Below are 19,908 nucleotides of genomic sequence, written 5' to 3'. Positions count from 1 at the left end.
GCTGTGTACAACATTAAACAAAGATTATCTCTCTATTGAATGTTTAATTTATAAACATATTTTAGTCCATGTAATGGATATTTTCAATAGATAATCGCAATTCTATGAAATTCTTGAAATTATTAATAATTTTCCCACCAAAAAAAAATACTTCGCAAATTTCTATCGAAATAATCATGCATTAATAATAAATGTAAATTACGCATCATTTGATAAGGTTTATTAATATTCCAGTGAACTAATTTTATTTTAATTTATTCTACCTGATATAAATAATGTTTCCATATTATATTTTCCTTTATTCATGGAAAATTGATATATATACAGGCAATATGTATTGTATATTTTCCGGTAGATATTTTCCGTACGTCTCATGCATTAACTCAGAGTTTGAGGAAGACAAAGCATCACAACAGGTTCATTATATAGCGTTTCTTTGAACCCTTTGGTAGAGCTATTGTCAAGAGGAGAATCCTAATTTCCTTCCGGGTAGGACACTCGACACAATCGCATTACAATTTCTACACCTTTTGTGATCAAAACACCGTAAAAACCACTGACCTCCCCCCGGGAGGATATTATATTTTCACAAGATGGAAAACAATGACCTAAGAGAACAAACCACCCTCCCTCATTTTTCTTTGCAGTCTCTCCTAACTCACGTGTCACGACCAACGAAGAACACCCTCAATAAGTTGGGTGTCTTTACGGTATCATCTTTCCATGCATTCATCTGTGCTCGTTCCCCATCGCTTCTCAACAATCTCTTAGCCGGACGAGGTGCCACAAAGCGTCGAGCTCCACTTCTTTCGCGCTCAAACAGCAGCTCCAGTCGACGTTCAATGCAGGTAAGGATTCACATTTGCAGAATTTTCTTTTCATTCTTTTTTCTTTCTCAATTTTCAATTTGAACATTTTACATTTTTTTTTACTTAGGCAGAAAAAAGTTTTATCTCATTGAATTTTCTTTGGAACGTCATTGCAAAACTTTGAGTTTCTACAAAACTAATAAAGTCCCTAAACTAATAATAATTAATAACTAATTCTTGAAGTTAGATATTGACATTTTTAAAATGATGGAAAAATTCAATTTTCCTGTTGAATTTTAATCAATTACTAAGAAGAAAATTCATCTATAAAAGAGTTATAAATATTTATAATATGGATATGTTTTTGTGCGGAATTCAATAATAAAAAACAATAAATTAAATTAAATATCGTGCAAAGGGTCTAAATTAGACAATTCTCCCCTAATTCATTTTTTATGACTATGTATCATTCGTTGTGGGAAAGCTCCCTGTGTGTAAGCTTTTGTGTGAAATTTTCTCATACAAAAACGACACAATTCCAGAAAACCCGCTTGACGTACAAAAAAATCTATTCTATCGCTCTAAAATTTTGCACACGATGTTTATAAAATAAAATCACAAAATCCACACAACAACCAATTAACTTTCTCTCCAGAGGATGCGGCAATGTTTTTCAATATTCCACCCCAAACTGTGTGTAATTTAATTACACGTACGGGGTTGAATATTTATTTATACGTTATACGGGTACGTTATACCCCCAAAAATTCATCCACAAACTCGCCCCATGTTACTTTCAGATGGGCTCACGCGATGACCCGGACAAAACATACAAAATCTCATTGCCGGACAACAACTACACAACAGTCCATCTGAGGGATGCCATGTCCGTGGAGGAATTCCTCGCTAGTGCGTGTGCAAGGAAGAACCTCAATCCCATGGAGCACTTTATACGGGTCAAAAAGAGACGAGATATGGAGGATCATAACTACTTTGTGCCTCATAGAAACGACCTAATTGACACTTATGTGAGTTTATTTTTTTTACAACCCCTTTTAGCCACCCCCGACAATTACAAATACCTCGAATGGATGGATTACGTGAAATTCAAATCTACGCACCTTTTATTTTTGCAGCTCCACACACACGAAGTGGTGGAAGTTTGTGCGAAAATTTTGTATCAAGTTGAACTACAGCGGACAACATTGGAGCAAATGTGGGGCTTCTCGGTGGAAGCGGAACTCATTGAGAATGCCGATCGACAGGATGAGCTTTGCTGCTACGTGAGTCGCGTTGAGGAAAAGAGCGTGGCAATGCAAAATGGTAAGTCAATTCACCCACAATGTCCATCAATTTGAACCACCATCCCCAAAAGTAAATATTCACAGTACCACAGAGCCCTCTAAATCCCCCAAATGGTGATCCACACAGTGCAATTTACAAAAACCCATTTACAGAGCTACAAACTTGCCAGTGCTGGGTCCACTAAAAATACTATTTTCTTATCATTTATCTCTTGGATGTGAAACTGAAAAAGCACATCGTATATACCAAAATTTTGTGCAGAATCGACTTCATACACCCCCACACTTTGCGTTTAAAATGAATTTTAACCGAGTTCGCATAGCCATATGCAAATTTTCCGGAATATGATGAAGTATATTTTGCATTTTCCGCTTTTGCTTTTTATCCGAGAGCACTAAAAATTTAACACAAGAGCAATAAGTTTCTATAAAAATGGAAATTTTTGATTATTTTCCCATGAAAACGTGAAATTGGGGGATCAACGCATTTGCATTGAGAATAAAATTTGTATTTTAGAACGGTCAGAGCTTTAGATTAAAGTCCCGTTCTCATATTTCTGAAACATTTTCCCACAAATTTTTTGTAGAGCTTTTTAGGTGAATCCTTGCCAAGGTTCTCAGTTGATCTCTTTGGCTGTTTCTTATTTAGTTTTTTTAATTAATAAATTGAATTAAATATTGTATAAACAATCTATTTTGTAAATACAGTCGTCCTAGGGGATAAACAATTAACAAACATAAAAAAATAAAACATATAAACAATTATTCTTTACCCGATGTTAGTGTATCTCGATTTTTCCTCAAATTAAGAGTTTTCTCATACAAACACCCGTAAACTCCTTTCACATTTTCTTAGGTATTTTTTTTTACAAATAAAACTCTAAAAGAAAAACCTCAAGCATATTTTAAACGTAAATTCCATCATGAAAACTCAAATGAAATGTATGCTCTCTAAAAGCTCTAAAAGCTCTCGTTTTTGCATGGAATCTCCTGACTAAATATTCAGGAGATATACATACATACCTACAATATGTATGTATATAAATTTGAAGCGTCGTTTTTGGGATTGAAAGAGTAAAGATTAGGAGCCATTTAGTGTGCCGAAGCTTCCGTCAAATATTTGCATTTATGTGAGTGCCAAAAGCAATCTCTTTGTGTTTTGCTTGCAGAATAAATTTCACATGACTCCGGAAATTTTCGCAGTGTGGAACTTGATATACTGCTATCTCCGATACTTCCGCTCTGAAGGAGCTCTCTCTTGCAAAATATTTTGCACCATTATATATGTATACCTCCAATATCCCAACATGTCTCACTAGCTCGCCAAAGTCAACCTCAGGGTATGGATAGAGGAATTTATTGTTTGCCTCATTCGGTGGGATGTGTGTGTGTATCGATGGAGGTTGAAATGAGGTTCTATGAGTCTCTTTAAAAGCCATCCCCCAAGGGAATATGTTAAAGTAAACTTTACTCACTTTCAATCATTTTTTATCCAACTGTAAAATTAGGGATATTGAATTTCTCAATGTAGGAAAAGGGATTTTTTATTGTGATGGAGACGCCTGGTTATTTCTAAACACCAGGCGTCTCCATCGCATAGTAGTACAAAATGTTTGCCTTTAAATTGCTAAAAAGGTATCAAAATATGTATGTATAGCGTACATAACACAAGATAAGCAACAATAGGGTGTCAAAAATTAAGATAAATATTTCGTCTCGTTTTATTCATTTCTTCAGACATGGCCTTTCTGGATGTATTTCATAAGATAAATCTTTACGCTCTTTAGAGAATAAAGTCATTAATTCCATTATAATTGATATACACACCCTTGTCACTCTTGCTAACAGGGTTAATAAAGGGTGACGAGATAATGGTTATCAATGGTGCCATCGTATCGGACTTGGACATGATGTACCTCGAGAGTGTGCTGCAGGAGGAGCAAGCTTTGTGCATGATGATGAGATCCTCTAGGACAGAACCACCAGATTTGGCGGGGATAATGCGCGTTACCGACGACATGATTGACTCCCTCGTTTGCCCGCCACCACCATCAGATCCGCCCATCATGAGCGAAGAGATGATTTCCGGACTGATTGTTCCAGCTCCTGGCTGGAGTGAGTACTATTTTAGTTCCAACATAACACTAACCTACTATTTCCCTCAATTCTCCACCCCCGCCCTTCTCGCCACCCCCCTTTTTGTGGGAGAGAAAATTTCAAATTGATTTTCCACTTTGTCTCTTCCGCCATAAAAACCACCCACGGCACAGAACCAGAATATGCGACGTCGTCAGGGATGGATTCACAGGCAGGCGGGCAAAAGCAGGGACGGAATAATAGCTTCGAGATAGAGAATCTGCTTAAAACGGCCGAACAAGTAAATATCAATTATACTAATTGATTCCCACCGCGGAGGGTACTACCTGTATACCACTTACCTCTCCCGTGTGGGCAAAAATTGCATGTTTTCACCAAAGACTTGATTCATTTTGATGATTAAATCGCATGTAAAGCTCCCAGGAATGGAACTTTCCGTTCCCCCACCCCCCCTTTCGCAGAGTGGTGGAAACTTTTATTAGTGTTTCCATCTCGGAAAGTACTCCAAAGTGGGTAAAATGCTTCGCAATTGCCATTTTGGAGAACTTTCAAACTTCAATTTCTCCCTTTTCCTTTAGTTCAATGAGTTTATACTAATATTTCAAAAGCTAAACTTCAATTAAAAGCTATTTATAGTAAAATGTAGACATAAAGAAAAACAAGAAGAACATTTCACAGTAAAGTATCGAGCTCGTTTGGTACAAAATGATATTGCTTTGCAAATTTATTTCTTCTTCTTGAAACTTAATCGAGTTAAACGATTTAGATTAGTCGTGTAGAAATCATATTTTTTGTTTTGATTAATTAGAAATAAGCACATTTGCAGTGTACCGTAAATAGGAGTAACTTTGCAATGAAGTTTTATGTACATTGTTGCTTTTATAAATTCTTAACTTTTAATAACCATGAAGAAAATAACTTTGGAAATAGAAAAAATGCTAATGCAAGAATAAATTTTTAATGATATATGTATGTATGAAGAATTCAACATTCGTCTTGTTTATTTTTATTTTAACTATTTTATAGATGATCCGATGAAGATATTAATAGATTAATTCGATGGTTCTATGACCATTTGGGTCAGTTTTTCTAGAAATATTCAGCTCCAGAATAAATAACCTATTTTGTCTCATGTCTGCATGTTTTAATTATTTGAATTATGCAAGATCCTACATTATTAAAAAAAAACATTTATATTTTTTACAATTTAGCTGAAGCTCTCGGAGCAATAATTTATTAAAAATTTTGAAAAAGCTGTATAACAAATGAATTTCTCTAATCACTCATTATTAATTGATTTAAATTCAACAATAGGAAAACTTTCCAATTTAAAGATTACCTTAAAACAAATTCTATTATTTAATCAAATTTCAAACCAAAAAAAATCAAAAATAGGTAATTTCCTAAATAATTTTTAGTGGCCTATTTTGGCTTTTTAGTCATTCAACTTAAGGAAATGAGTCTTGTTCGTCTTGTTGTTTTTCTTAATTCATAACAATGATTAAAGTTAAATCAAATAAAAGGTATAAGTTACAAAGTTACTCTCAAATACGGTATATCCTCTCTCTCTCTCTGGAGGTAACTTTCGGTAGTTGGCATTTCATGTTGAAAGTTGAATTGTAAATTCAAATATTTAATTAGTAACATAAACAGTTATAAAAGCCATACTGCTGGAAAATGTGCTTTTGTGCTTTTATGCTTGGTCTCATGAAAACTGCTTTAAATTTCAGTTTGAAAAGCAGGAAATGTGACAAACAAATAGACAGATGTAAGGAAAAACTTTGTCAAATTAGGATGACAAAAAAAATGTAGAAATATTTTACAAAAAAAAATGCTATCTATTCCATTTGGCAATGGAATGGAGGGCGGCGAATGTGTACACAATAATCTTCCTGTCTATTGGATTGTCACTAAATCCGCTCATCTGGTGCATCTTTTGCACGTCGGAAGAGACCACTTTTCTCTCAATTGAATTTCTGAGAATGTCTCTTCTTCCTCGAAATAATTAGATTACGGGCTTCTGTCGTTCACCCCAGGAGACGAGAAAATCGAGTCCGACGGGATCAGTTTCCTCTTCCATTGCTGGGTTGGCGCCATCGCGACAGCTGAGCGATGCGGAAAAATTGAGAAAAGTGATACTAGAACTAGTCGATACGGAAAAGACTTATGTTAAGGTTGGTGTACCGGAAAATATGCTATCATACATCATTTTTTAACTATAATAATAAAATTATATAAAGTATTACATAACACGAAATATGATAAATTTATGCAAACATATGCGACACAATTTCAAATCTTTTTTTGCAGCATTTAAATAATTTACTCGAATACTATTTGGAGCCGCTGAAGCGTGAAACATTCCTCTCAAATGCCGAAATTGCTGCACTTTTTGGGAATATTCAGGAGATTGTTGCATTTCAGCGTCAATTTTTGCAAAATCTGGAGGAAGCCCTGGAGCTGGAGCCAGATTTTCATAAATTCGATCAACCTTGTCAGTTTAAGGTACGCACCATTACTGCTTGCATTTCAAAATGTTTATTCATGCCATTGTTGACACTAATTGCAATTTCATGTCACCTCCCTCTCGGCAGAATGTTCTCTTTTCAATTGGTTCAGCTTTCCTGTATTACGTTAATCATTTCAAATTATACTCATCATTCTGTGCGAGTCACAGCAAAGCTCAAAAAGTGCTGCATCCCAGTAAGTATTCACAATATTTCTCTAAATTCCACCTAAATTGCACTGTAAGAAATGAAAATGAGATAGAGTGGTAAAAGAAATGGTAAATTTTTAATCATGCACATTTCAAAATGATGTGAAATTTATATATGTATATCTAAAAGTTTGAAATGTAGCAGATAGTTTAACTTTATTAAATTTGAATTATTTGTTTTGTTAGTTATATTTTAGTAAAGTTTTCTAAATTAATGAAGAGGTTTAAGTGAATATAATTCATAATCAAAAAGGATGGTAAATGAGGTCTAAAAGGAAGTAATTTTTATGATGATTTTACATTTTAAGTAAATTTAAGGAATACTGTTTGAATTCAGTTTAATTTTGAGGCAAAAGTGGAGACGCCTGGTGACTATCAGGCTACTCCATTGCAGAAGAAAGCTCAAAGAGTTAGAGGCTTTTCTTAAAAAATAAAATATGATTAATCTATGCTAAGATGGAGGCGCCAAATACAAAAAAGTTAAAAACTTCAATTAAAATTTTATTCTTTTGTTAAAAAACTTTTAAAATCTACATTTTTAGCAAAATAATCAGTACTTAAAAGTCAATCAAATTCTTATTAAAATAAATCTTATCAAATGTTGTATTTACCAATAATTAACCATTTACCATCACAAGATTTATAACAGTGCTTTTAAGGAAAAAGAACATACCCCTTTTTCTGCTTTTCAATTTGAAAATGCGATAGATGGGGAAGGATAAATTAATGTTGATGAGCTTCTGTAAATTTGCAATGCGTTTCAACTTTCTCCAATGCGCACAGATGAGGGAAATCAGGCACTCCAGGAATTCCTGGCAGCCCGGAATCCCAAGCAGCAGCACAGCAGCACACTGGAGTCCTTCCTGATTAAACCCATCCAGCGAATTCTCAAGTATCCACTTCTGTTGCAGCAGCTGCGAAATTTATCTGATCCAAATGCAGAAGAACATTTACATTTAGTTGGTGAGTGGGTACTTCTCTTGTCGACTTTTCGCACAGAACAAACCCGGGGCCAGCCATTGTTTTTCATTTGCACACACACTCGGTGCCTGAATGGGGGATTGCACAAGGAAATTTTGAGCAATTGTCCAAATTAATACAATGTCTCTCATTGAAATTCCATTCGCAAATTATTTAATCAAATTCTATGTGAAATTCACGAAGTGAACAAGGCGAAATGGGGGGGGGGGTGTTTTATTGAGTGCCAAAAGCGAAAATTTTATTTTGCCGAATATTTAATTGGAACTTTCAAAAAATTTTATTGTCATGCAATTTTTACTGAATTATGTATTTTTTCTCACACTCGTGAATAGCGCAATCGAATTTTTAAAATTAATTGCAAATATACGCGTTCTCAATAGCATCCGCGATGTGGTTGATTTATTGAACGAAATTATATAATAATGATAGGTCTTTTTTTTAATTTAAATTAATTGAAATATTAGTACTTTCAACACATAAATATAGACAGAGATGAAAATTTAATTTATTTTATCGATCTGACTCACTTAATGAGCATTAAACTTTTTTTAAATTGAATTTATCATTTCGTTTAAATGCTCAGAATTTTTTTCTTTTGTTTTAAAAGTTATTAAAAAGCCAAGGGGTATTTATCTGGCGAATATTTCAAATACTTTAGCGAATCGTCCGAATCTTGACGAATAATCAGACTGTTGACAAATAATCCGAATAAAAGCATTGAAGACTTAGAATCTTCTTGAAAAAAAATCATTATTTTGACGAATTATTCGAGTCTTCTTAGCAAATAAGGGATGGTCACGTTATTTTGGAAACTCTACAGGAACAAAATGGCCAAAATGTGAGAATTTCAAATAAATTTTTTGAGCACAAAAATTTATTTTCTAAATCAAAAATACTGAATTCTTATCAGTATTTGGCCATTTAACAAGAGTGCAAGCAGATTTCAAAATTTTGGTTTAAAAATTGGCTTGAAAATCGCTCTTAAAAGTCCCCGAGTTTCCAAAATAACGTGACCATCCCTTAATTCTAATCTTGACGAATAGTTCTAATTACGACAAATAATTCGAATCTTGACGAATAGTTTGAATGTTTTTAACAAATTCTATTTATTTTTGAACTTAACAAATATACCGAATTTTGACGAATAATTCGAAGATTTTCGTTTAGATAAACCCCCCTTGTGAAAAGCTTAAAATATAACTTTAAATTATTTTTATTAATAAAAGAAACATGAATGTTGGCTTGTAATTTGCTCATAGAAAAACTTGTTGGTAAATAATAACCAAATATTTGGTAAAAGTTGGTTTAACATTGCTCAAATTTATCAAATATTTAGTAGAATTTAATTTTAATTCTTGTCTCTATTTCATCAATAAATTCTTTTTAACAGGTATTTTTTTATGAAACGTTTTAGTATTTACCAACGTCTTTTAACACATTAACAAATATTATTTTTTTTTAACAAATTACACCGCCAGAGAGGCAGTGAGGCAGTGCAAATTACCATCATTTTGTTTTCATTACTTTCAAATATTTGTAAAATACTTATTTAAGCTTAATGTAAATGAAAAATAAATCTAATTTATTTTTGGGGTTTTTGCAGAGGCACTAAAGGGCATGGAGAAGGTGGCTGAGCACATAAATGAAATGCAACGAATTCACGAGGAGTATGGCGCTATCTTTGACCACTTATTCCGGCAACATCAGAAATCCTGCAAGCAGCCCATCGACCTCAGTCCAGGTATTCCCACTGTCCATGAAATGCGTGTGCTGTTGTGGACTCTTTGCCGAACAGTTCGGTGGTGAATAATTCTGAGAAGTTTTCTACCATTTAGGTGATCTGCTGTACTACGGCGGCGTGGAGTGGCTCAACATATCGGACTTCCTGGGAAAAATCAAGAAGGGTCTCGAATTGCATGCCATGTGCTTTGTATTCAAATCTGCTGTGGTATTCCTGTGCAAAGAACGTCTGCGACAGAAGAAGAAACTAATGGGTGTGTCGAGTAAGAATACACCCAACGAGGTTGAAATCATCCGGTATCAGGTTCTCATCCCAGTTACGGAGGTTCAAGTGCGAGCCTCGTCAGCGAAAGACATGGATTCGCACTTCCTCTGGGAACTCATTCATCTCAGGTCACAACTCCAAAGACGCTCTGAAAAAGTCTACGTACTCTCGAACAGGTAAATCTGAATTTGATTCCGTTGTCGTCGTTTCCTCAGCAGACTCTAACTTTTTTTCTTTGCATTTTAGTACGGCTGACTTTAGGAACGCCTTCCTCAAAACCATTCGTCAAATTATTAGGGAGAGTGTGCGTAATATGTCAATACCAATGAAGGGACTAGGAAGCCTTACATCCGTTGCTGGGCTATCTGGTCATTCGGGAGGAAACTCACAAACGCTCGAGAGGCCAAAACAAACTGTAAGTTAGGGAAAAGATAGAAATCATTAAGAATTCAAACCAACAATTGTTGCTTCCATACCAGATCACCATTATTCAAGGATCGCAGACGTTGGGAAAGATGAAGAAATCCAAGACATCACAACGTCATTCAGCAGGTAACTTGGATTACGACAATCTTATGAGCAGTCAGGATTGTGATGACATTCCGCAACCACAAACAACTTTTCGTAGTCGGAGTAAAACTGTGGGTGATGCTGCTGGTTAGTTGTCTTTTATAAGATTTATTTGAATAAGTCTGTTGGTTAACAAAGTCAAACAAGTTTAACAAATTTCTAGTAAAAATTATTCTCCTGATCTGATTTAAAAATTAACTCCAACTAAGAATGAATTTTTTCCACCTTAGATCCACCTCCAGTTCCTAAGCGCACCACCAGCGAGTTAGATCGTCACGATCCAGGTATAAAGAGTGAAGGCGAAGATGACTCCCAGCATGGTACAGTGAAGGGAAAGGCAACCCTAGGACGGACACCCAACCACCTCACACTGAGCACAACATCGACCCTGTCTGTGGGTAGTACAGGTAGTCAGGCTCGCCTGATCCAGTCTTCCCATGCACCGTCAACGTATCAGCCGGTTCTCATGAAGGATCTAGGTAAGAAGGATGGCACATCGCCCAGCAAAGAGATAGATATTATTGAATTATTCCCCGAAACGAATGGGGAGCATAAAATGGTAGATAAGCACTTGAGCGGTCTCGAGATAGACAGTTTCGATTCAGCAGACACGTGTGACATTGCAAAATACATGGCCAACCTCAAGGAGACTCATATGGAGTGCTCTCAGAGTGATGCAGCGGCGCGTCAAGAACCCTTTCCCAAGCCAATACGAAAAATGACCTCGGAAGAGAGTGATACGCCACGTGAGAGTACTGAAGATGAAGGGCCAAAGAGTAAAAGTACCGGTACGCCTAAGAAGAAAAGTTCTAATGCGAATACATCGCAAAAATCTCCGGTAGAACGTAAGAAATCAAATGATGGAACCCCAAAGACAATTTTACGTAATTCCAAACATGACCTTCAGTGTCCACCAGATAAGGCCAAATCAACTGGTAGTAGTCCTGTTAAAATTATTAAAATAAAATCCCCTCGTATGGTGCGTAGTCCTCCGATGAAGAGAAGCCTAAGTCGCGATAGTTCAAGCATAGATATGAGTCCTAGACCCGAAGGTGGTGGGATTTTGAAGCGTTCTCATAGTTCTAAAGCAGTAACAGGTGGGGACACCACACCGAAATCTTCCTCAATTCTCAAACGATCTCTCAGCCCTAAAGATCTACGTGCACTCGATGGGCTACCGTGTAAAAGCCTAAGTCCAGGTAGTAGTTTCGATGCACGCTCTCCAGACCGTTCAAGCCCACACCTGCCAGACGCCCCGTACCCACGGGCAGCCTTCGACCGCTACTACTCCTCAGAGTCGGATCGCGAATATGCCAACCTGAGGAGTCGTGAGATCGAACGGCAGAACCGTTTACTGGCACGAAAACGCAGTACATCACGATCGCCAGATTCTCGTTCACCAGACTACTACAAGCAACAACGAATGCGTAGCCTGAGTGAATCCGCTTCAATTCGTACAAGCTTTGACTCCGTTGAGTACGATCCTATGTACAGTGGTCGAAGTCTGAGCGCCTCTGCGTCAATGGCGAACAGCTTCGAGATGCCATACTTTGACTACGGCTGTCACAGTTTTGATTGTTACAAATCGCGCCAGAATCAGCCTATAATTGTGACGGCACCGCGTCGGTATGAAAGATCGCCAGAACGGTACGGGGACGACTGGTATCGCGAAAAGACAAGTCCGCGCCTCAAGTACTCCAATGAGTCTCTCACGCGTGCCATCAGGCATCCTACGTGCGTAGATTGCTTGCTGCAAAGTCGCCGAATTTCCTAGCATAAGTCCCGCGTGCGTCAGAGTCGCACGCGGAAGAAGATAACACGGAGTAAGTCCGCATCCCCAGGTGGCTCCTTTGAGCGCGACGGGGTATGTATTGATTGCAATGATGCGTACGAAATTCACGTGTAACCGAGTACCTCTTCGGGAATCTCCTAATCAAACTCTCGTATTCTATATAGCTAATATACCTATTAACTATACTCAAGTATCTTTAGCAATTGATGAGCAATTGCATACAAAAGATGTCCCCAGTTTGCTATCATATATGACTCATTTCTACTTTACGCTCAATGAGATTTTCAAAATTGAAAATATTCAGTTTTAGTTTACTATTTTAAAACATTTAGGTTGCTTACGTCTTAGCGGTCTTAGCTCCGTCTTCCAGCTTACGTGATTTACGCATTTTGCTAATTTATTTAAAGTGAAGTTCTCCTATTTTTTTTTTTCATTTCAAAGGTTAAAAAAAGCTCATAAAGAGAAATTGATTCTTAAATATTTATTGAGTACAGTCGTGCTCTCGTGGTAGGACCGTCGTCAAAATGACTTCTCCGCGGTAAAACGGCTTCAGAATGAGGAATTTTGCCTTCGCAGTGGGACAATTAGTATCTTACCTTTCCAATAGTACTAATAGTCCCACTGCGAAGGCAAAATACTTCATTCTGAAGTCGTTTTACCGCGGAGAAGTCATTTTGACGACGGTCCTACCACGAGAGCACGACTGTAATTAAAAATCTCTGAATTTTCTTTAAAAAAAACGAAAATATATCATTTTGGCAGCATTCTGGGAATCTCTTGATGTATCTTTCTCACTTGTTGTTTCACTTTTACAAAAAATAGGAAAGATAAAATAACCTGGAAAAAATGAATAAAAAAAATACCTTCTCACGTGTTACAAACAGATGTCTTCTAATATACAGAAAATAAATAAATATAATATACAAAACAAAATCACTTAATAAAGAAAAAAAGTTATTTAACTTTTAAAGATTTATTTGTTCGTTGACTTTCAATGAAAAGATAACGATATATTAGGGATTGAAACTTGTTGTTTTATCAAAAAGAGTATTCGTTTCGTCAAAAGATTAAATCAAAATAATAAATCAAAAGTTAAATTTTATTGATCGCGGAAAAATCATACCTACATACAGAAAGAAAGAAAATGATAAAACAACGTAGATTATACAGGTATATGAAAATATTGTTAATTACATCTCAAAATCATTGAGAGGATGAGTTAAAATTTAGCAAATAAAATTATATTAAAAATACTTTACAAAATATAAAATAAATAATATATTATAAATATTTATAATCACTACGAAAGAATTTACTGTCTATCTTGACCGTTGAAGTCTTACTACCAAAAAAAAAATACGATAGAGATGATATTAAAAAACAACAAATACCGAAAAATTTTAGAACAAATAGATATTAAATGTGAGCAGAAAAATAATCAAAATATTAGAATCGTATTATCGAGATAAAAATTGTTGGAAAGATGCACTTGAATAATGTAATAGATTCACCATCTATCCTTTGCAAATTCATCAATCTTTTTTTCATAATTATTTTATTTAATTTTTTAGTTTTGTCTTTAACTAATATAATATACATTAATTTGGTGTATGCTTTTCAATTTATGTTTCCTCCTCTATTATTTTGCCTTTACTTTTGCTCACTGTCATCTACACAAATTCTTCATGAACCAGTAATAAAAAAATCCTCTAGCCATTACTAAAAATCCAATAAAAAAAATCAACACAACCCCCATTTCACGTCAATAGAAACCATTTCAAAATTATTTATTTCAATTTTCTTTTTTTTTAATTTACAATAAAAAAAATTATTCACGAAGAATATTTTTTGTGTTAGACTCACAACCTCCTCCCTTCACATTCTGCACATGAAAGGAATTTAAGAAAAAGAATAAATAAATAAAACTTTAATTGTTATGAAATTATATTAAATAAAAAGTTTTTAAAAGGGAAATCGGAATCATAATTTAAAATAATATTTATTATAATAATTCACTACATTGTGAGATTGACTAAAAATTAACTTATTGGTTGCAATTTTCATTCTTTTTACGAAATTTTTCTAAGCACTTTGACAAATATTTTATCATTTTTTCTTTTAACTAAACTATCTGTCGATTTTGTTAAAATTTATATGTATTTTTCTCTTCAAACAGATTTAAAAGAAAATGAAATTTTATCAACGCGATAAATTGTTCTTATTTAATATTTGTTTCAATATTTTTAGTAGAAAATCAATATTTTATTGTTGCATACTTTCCCGCATAAAGCCACTAAATTTTCGTTTGAACTAAAAAAAAAACATTTTAAAAAAAAGTTATTAAAATATAAATTTGAAACTAAAAAAAAATAATTCTTTATTTAATTCTTGAAAAAAAAATACGGAAAACTAAAAGCCAAACAAAAACGATGCTTCTTTTTCCTCTAGCAGAGTACAAAGTCCGATGGTTAACACACACTTAGAACCCTATCGTTCTCTTAATATTTATATTTGTTTAAAATTTCCATTTTAATTTAATTTCCATTGTTTATGTTTTTGTGGTTTTGGAAATAAAACCTAATGATAACTTTTAATTGAAAAAAAAAAATGCTGAAAAGTCTGAAGAATGTGAATAGATGACATTTTTTCTCCTTTCTTTTATCTTTGTGTCAATATTCTTGCATGATTTTTCTCACATTTTCTCTCTACTTTGCTCCCATTTTCTTCCTGTAAAGCAATAATGTGTTAGAATGAAAAAAATCTTTTATAGACATTTCGTTTCCCCTTCCTGAGAACAAGAAAATCAATTTTTTTAAATCGTCGCTGCTTTAGTGAGCAAATGTCTTAGACGATTATTCAAGAAAAATCCTTTTAGAAATTCTCTTTAGAATTTTCTCTAACTGTTGCTAGTTGTTTGCAGTGAATTAGATTATTTTTAATGTTTTACTTAAGTAGCAATGTGTTCCTTAATTTTTTGCCAAAAATTTTATCTTGAATCTCTTTTGATAAAATTGATTTTGAATTTTAAAAATCGAAAGAAGATTTTAAGAAAAATAGTAAATTTTTTCTCGAATTTTTTAAAAAAAATTTCATTGACGATAGATTTTTAAATAAAAAATTCTTATTCAGCAAATTAAAATGAAGCTGTATTCAAATTAAAATCAGAAAATTGTTTTGCTACATAGTTGGACATGCTTTTATATTTACACGGAAGCTTTGAAATCAAATTTGGGTTTTAGCTTAAAAAAAAAGTTCTAAAATTACACAATTCTAATTCAAGTAAAATAACAGAAAAATAAAAAGCAGAATAACAAAATTAAACTATAAAACTGTTCAACTTATCTTTAGAAATCCCAAAAATTGTAAGAAGTTTCTCTTTTCAAATTGACCAACTTTAAGATATTATCTTGTTTTGAAAACGTTTTAGGTTGTTATAAATATTTATTTCAGTTATTTCTCTAACAATATTTAAAAAATACAAAACTGCATGTTAGAATGAATTTTAGTGAATGTTTCTTTTCTAACATACTGCATTCGAAATACCTACTAAATAATTTCCAAAAAAATACCTTCCGACAATTGCTCACTGATGCGACGTTATGTAATTTTTTAACCTGAAGGTTTTCTTATCCTCTAAAAAGAATATAAAAATAACTCGCATAATCTTTAAAAATTTCTTTAGATTTGATTTTGAAACTATAGTTTTTTAATCTGGCCTTTACTTTTTTTGATTGTAGGGTCCCCAGTGTGGAAACCACGAGACACGGTTAGCTTAGGGGATGCGCAGTCTTCAACACGCAAAGATGAAACGAAATAGACTTTAGCGAAAAAAAATAAGAAAGAAATTTGAATAACAATTTTAAGTATAACAAATTATTAAAAAAAAAAAATGAAAATTTTGACTTTAAATAAACAAAAATATAGTTTTTACTAAAAGCACATATATTTACAAATAATTAGAAAAGTGAACAAAAAAAAACGAGAGAGAAAAAAAAAAGCATTTAGGAACTCTTCTGACTTTGATAAATTTGAAACAAAAAAAAAGTAAATTAATAAAGTAACATCACTGGTTGCTCGAGACCGGGGTCCATGACTCCTTGGAAAACTGAAGGCGAAACTATGGAAAATTTCAATCCTTTTTTAGTAAATTCGCAACACTTAAAATTTATGCTTTATTAGTTTTTTTTTTCATTTAAGAACCAAAAATGAATTGGTAAAGCAAAGCAAAAAAAAAGCGAGCGAGATTGGCTTTTTGTGAAGGTAAAGTGTGTGATTTTAGTGATTATCAGATTAATTAATTTGAACAAAAACCATTCAAAAAAGAAGAAAAATTCAAAAATTAAATATTTTCAAGGAAAAAATAGAAACTAATAAATAAGAATTGGCTGTAAATTTGATTTACATGTCAGTATAAAACTGAAGAAAAAATAGGAACAATTAAGTTTTTAAACGTCAAGAATACTTTTCACAAATACTTAAACTCAATTTTTAATACCAGGTCATCTCCAGCGTTGACCATTTCCTCACAAAGACTCAATTTTTCAAACCATTTTGTATTCATCTTAATCATTAGATTTTCTCTGCAGTCAAATTTTTGACAAATTGTAGAAATAATTTTTATTAGCAAAATGAAAGAAAAAATCTAACTATATACTTCTCATAGGATATTAGTGAAGAATTATAATTTAGTGATATATAAAATATAATATAAACAAAATAACGTCAATTGCTGTACATTACAGCAATTAACCTCTGCGGGAGTTCTCTATTGATGTATTTTTATTAACTTCTAAATTTTTTTTAACAGAAACTATTTAACTATTTTTAATTTTCTTTTCACAATAAAATCAACTTTTATACAATATTTATCAGGAAAGCTACGAAAGAGTAACTACTAGTAAAAAAAATCTTTAAGCTCAAAAACATTTGAAGAAATTTTTTAAAAGTTTGAATTCAAAAGAAATAAAATATTGTTAAAAATAGAATTTTTATTTTATTAAAAGAAAAATAAATCGTAGAATTTTTAATCAGAACGTTTTATATAATGGAAAGTTTGCTAACATGTTGGTTGAAAGCATAACGTAATGAATAAAAAATTAAGCTTTCAGAGACCTTTTTTGACGTTCTTTTTATTTTAGTTTTATTCAAAGGCAAAGTTGATGCATAAAAATTATAAAAGATTCTTCACAAATCATTTCAAATTTTCACCTTTTTAACTGTAAATAAACAGCTTTCTTTACTATGTCTTTCAAAATATTGCCTTTAATTTTCACATACCAAATTTTTTTTTCTCTCATAATTTAAATTTCTTCTTAAAGGTCTGACTCTAATTGCTATAAAATTGATTAACAGCGCCCTCATCATTCGTAAATGAGTGTGGTGGTGAATTTAGAAAGCTCAGAATTTTATAGCTATTTGAGGTCGATTTTGATCATTTTTTCTGTTTTAGATTTACTAAAATTTGCTTTCAGTAACGGGTTAAAAAAGCTCAGTGTCTAACAGATTTTAACCTTTCGAAAAAAAAGGTTATTTTTAATAGTTTATTCCAAAAACTTTTTGTTTAAAAATTGAATTTTTTTAACAAAACAATTGAAAAAATATTTTTAATTTCACTCAAATTATGTTTTAAAAAATCAACTGCAATATCAACTTACTTAAGCAATTTTACCAAACATTTTGCAAACTAAAAATTTTATTTTGTAAATTGAAATAAAAATTCTTTTTTTATTTGATCGAGATTTTGTAACACAAATTAAAAGATTTTTAATCAATCTCCACTGTAGTCTAATTATTAGTTGATGAACAGTAAAAAAAGCCCTTTAGTGATGCATTAAAAATAAAATATGTTTATATTAGTGAAACCACAAAAAAGTGTTAATAAAAGAAATCAATTTTTGGCAGAATTTACTTAACATGAAAAAAAAATGATTGAAGAAAAAGAAACCGAAGAATCGAATTGGAAGCGATATGTCACTACAAGGATAATTATTTAGGAGGAAAAAGAAGTGAAAACACATGAATTTCTAGATGAAATAAAAATCTTTTAGAATGAAAGTTTTTTTTAACATTTCCGTGGCATCATCAGACGAAGCGCGAAGCCGAGGAAAAATAAAAAGAAAAAAATTGAAAACCTTGAAGAGTATATCGAATGAAAATATATAGGTAAAAGAAATTATTAAAATATATAACTTTTAAAAATGTTAAAATAACTGAAAGGAAATAATAAAAAAAAATGAAGAAACACTCACATTATTATATAGGCACAATAGTAATTATTACCATATTGCTATTAAAAATATACAAAAGGAGAAAAGATTGAAAAAAATAAAACATTATATGTATTGAAATGAACGCGGCAAAAAGGCACGAAAGATCCTAATTTTTCCCCAAAGTGAAACTTATGTGAATGTTGCAATATTAAAAATTAAAAAAAAAATTATAATAAGTAAATCGTAAGAAAAACCGAAATTTTTTTCTTATTTTTATTCTCAAAATAATTTTCCGCAAAATGCTTATCAAAAGTTTAGTTTTTCCAATCATCGTCGTGAGTTGATTTCTTCAAAGTTTGTTTTCCTTTTCCCCCCAACAACCTTCCAAAGAAAAGTTTAAGAAAAAAAATCCAAAGCAAAACTAAAGAATGTCATTTAAAGAAAAATTATATAAAATCTTTATATTGAAGGAAAAAAAAGAATTTACAAAAGAAAAGAATTATATTTAATAAAAGTAAAACGTAAAACAGATTGTTCTTTTTCTAAGATAAGCACAAGAAAACATTTAAATTTATATTTATTAAAACAATAAAAAAGGTTGAAATATAAATTGTATTTAAAAAGAAAAATGAAGAAATGAAAGTTTATTGAATATTCGAGAAAATTTTATTCAATCAATACACAATCACAAAATATTTTTCATCACTTTCCGTTACATTTCATTATAATCAACTATTTATACCTTATATAAATATAAAAAAGTAAGAAAATATTGTGGTTACAGTGATAATTGATCTGCTATAACTTCCTTTCTAGCCCAAAAATACATACACTCCTCCTGAATGAAAACCTTACAAGAAAAAACACTGAGAAACCTTCAAAAATCAATCAAAAATACTTTTGATTTTATTTTGTACAAAAAAAGACTCAATAGACTTCCAAATTCTTCTGTATCTATATTTTTTCTCAGTGTTCTTCATCCAAAAGAAACATCTTCCTGAATAAATTTTCCTAAAAAAAAACTTCCCCAAAAATTGGCAAAGAACCTCATCCCCTCAATTGGAAAACCTTCTTATAAAAAAATAATATTTTATATTTTTTTGTTAGAAGCATTCAATAGAGAGAAAAAACACAATTTTATTGAAATAAGTATCGTTACAGAGAACCCTTAAAATGAAAAATTAAAAAAAAATGACGAAAACGATTGATATTAAAACTGAATGGTGTGTATTGAAATAAAGTTAAGAACACTGATTTAACAGAAACACAACACACACACATTGTGAATGAATGTTATAAGAAAAGGTGAAGAAAAAAAATATTCGTAATATAGGAAATAAAAAAAAAGAATATTTATAAGCACAATAAATAATTCTGAAATGATTTTATTCAAATTTTCTTATTCTCAGTTGAGAGTTCTTCCAG

At 32.2% G+C, this 19,908-nt stretch overlaps 2 protein-coding genes across 20 annotated transcripts in view; one reads left to right on the top strand and one right to left on the bottom strand.

Annotated features, from left to right (window-relative positions):
* Positions 1-19,871, top strand: part of LOC129791779 (protein still life, isoform SIF type 1-like) — an 84,508-nt gene extending 64,637 nt beyond the window's left edge. For 6 of the 19 annotated variants that reach the window (XM_055830223.1, XM_055830229.1, XM_055830226.1 and 3 more), the window contains 14 exons: positions 648-848; positions 1,610-1,837; positions 1,946-2,132; positions 3,962-4,228; positions 4,384-4,490; positions 6,220-6,384; positions 6,521-6,715; positions 6,805-6,913; positions 7,710-7,889; positions 9,511-9,648; positions 9,728-10,088; positions 10,159-10,327; positions 10,392-10,569; positions 10,713-12,731. In XM_055830223.1, coding sequence (XP_055686198.1) covers positions 648-848; positions 1,610-1,837; positions 1,946-2,132; positions 3,962-4,228; positions 4,384-4,490; positions 6,220-6,384; positions 6,521-6,715; positions 6,805-6,913; positions 7,710-7,889; positions 9,511-9,648; positions 9,728-10,088; positions 10,159-10,327; positions 10,392-10,569; positions 10,713-12,256 — 4,029 coding nt within the window. In that variant the 3' untranslated portion in view covers positions 12,257-12,731. Of the gene's footprint in view, positions 1-647; positions 849-1,609; positions 1,838-1,945; positions 2,133-3,961; positions 4,229-4,383; positions 4,491-6,219; positions 6,385-6,520; positions 6,716-6,804; positions 6,914-7,709; positions 7,890-9,510; positions 9,649-9,727; positions 10,089-10,158; positions 10,328-10,391; positions 10,570-10,712; positions 12,732-16,011 lie in introns of those variants that run through there. The other 13 variants (XM_055830233.1, XM_055830242.1, XM_055830241.1 and 10 more) reach the window with 7 other exon arrangements.
* Positions 1-19,908, bottom strand: part of LOC129791905 (NADPH:adrenodoxin oxidoreductase, mitochondrial) — a 298,769-nt gene that overhangs the window by 221,270 nt on the left and 57,591 nt on the right. The gene's annotated exons all lie outside the window — the stretch shown is intronic.

This window comes from Lutzomyia longipalpis, chromosome 3 (genome assembly GCF_024334085.1).
Source record: "Lutzomyia longipalpis isolate SR_M1_2022 chromosome 3, ASM2433408v1".
Lineage (NCBI taxonomy): Eukaryota > Metazoa > Arthropoda > Insecta > Diptera > Psychodidae > Lutzomyia > Lutzomyia longipalpis.
This window is presented reverse-complemented; position numbering and strand designations above follow the sequence as displayed.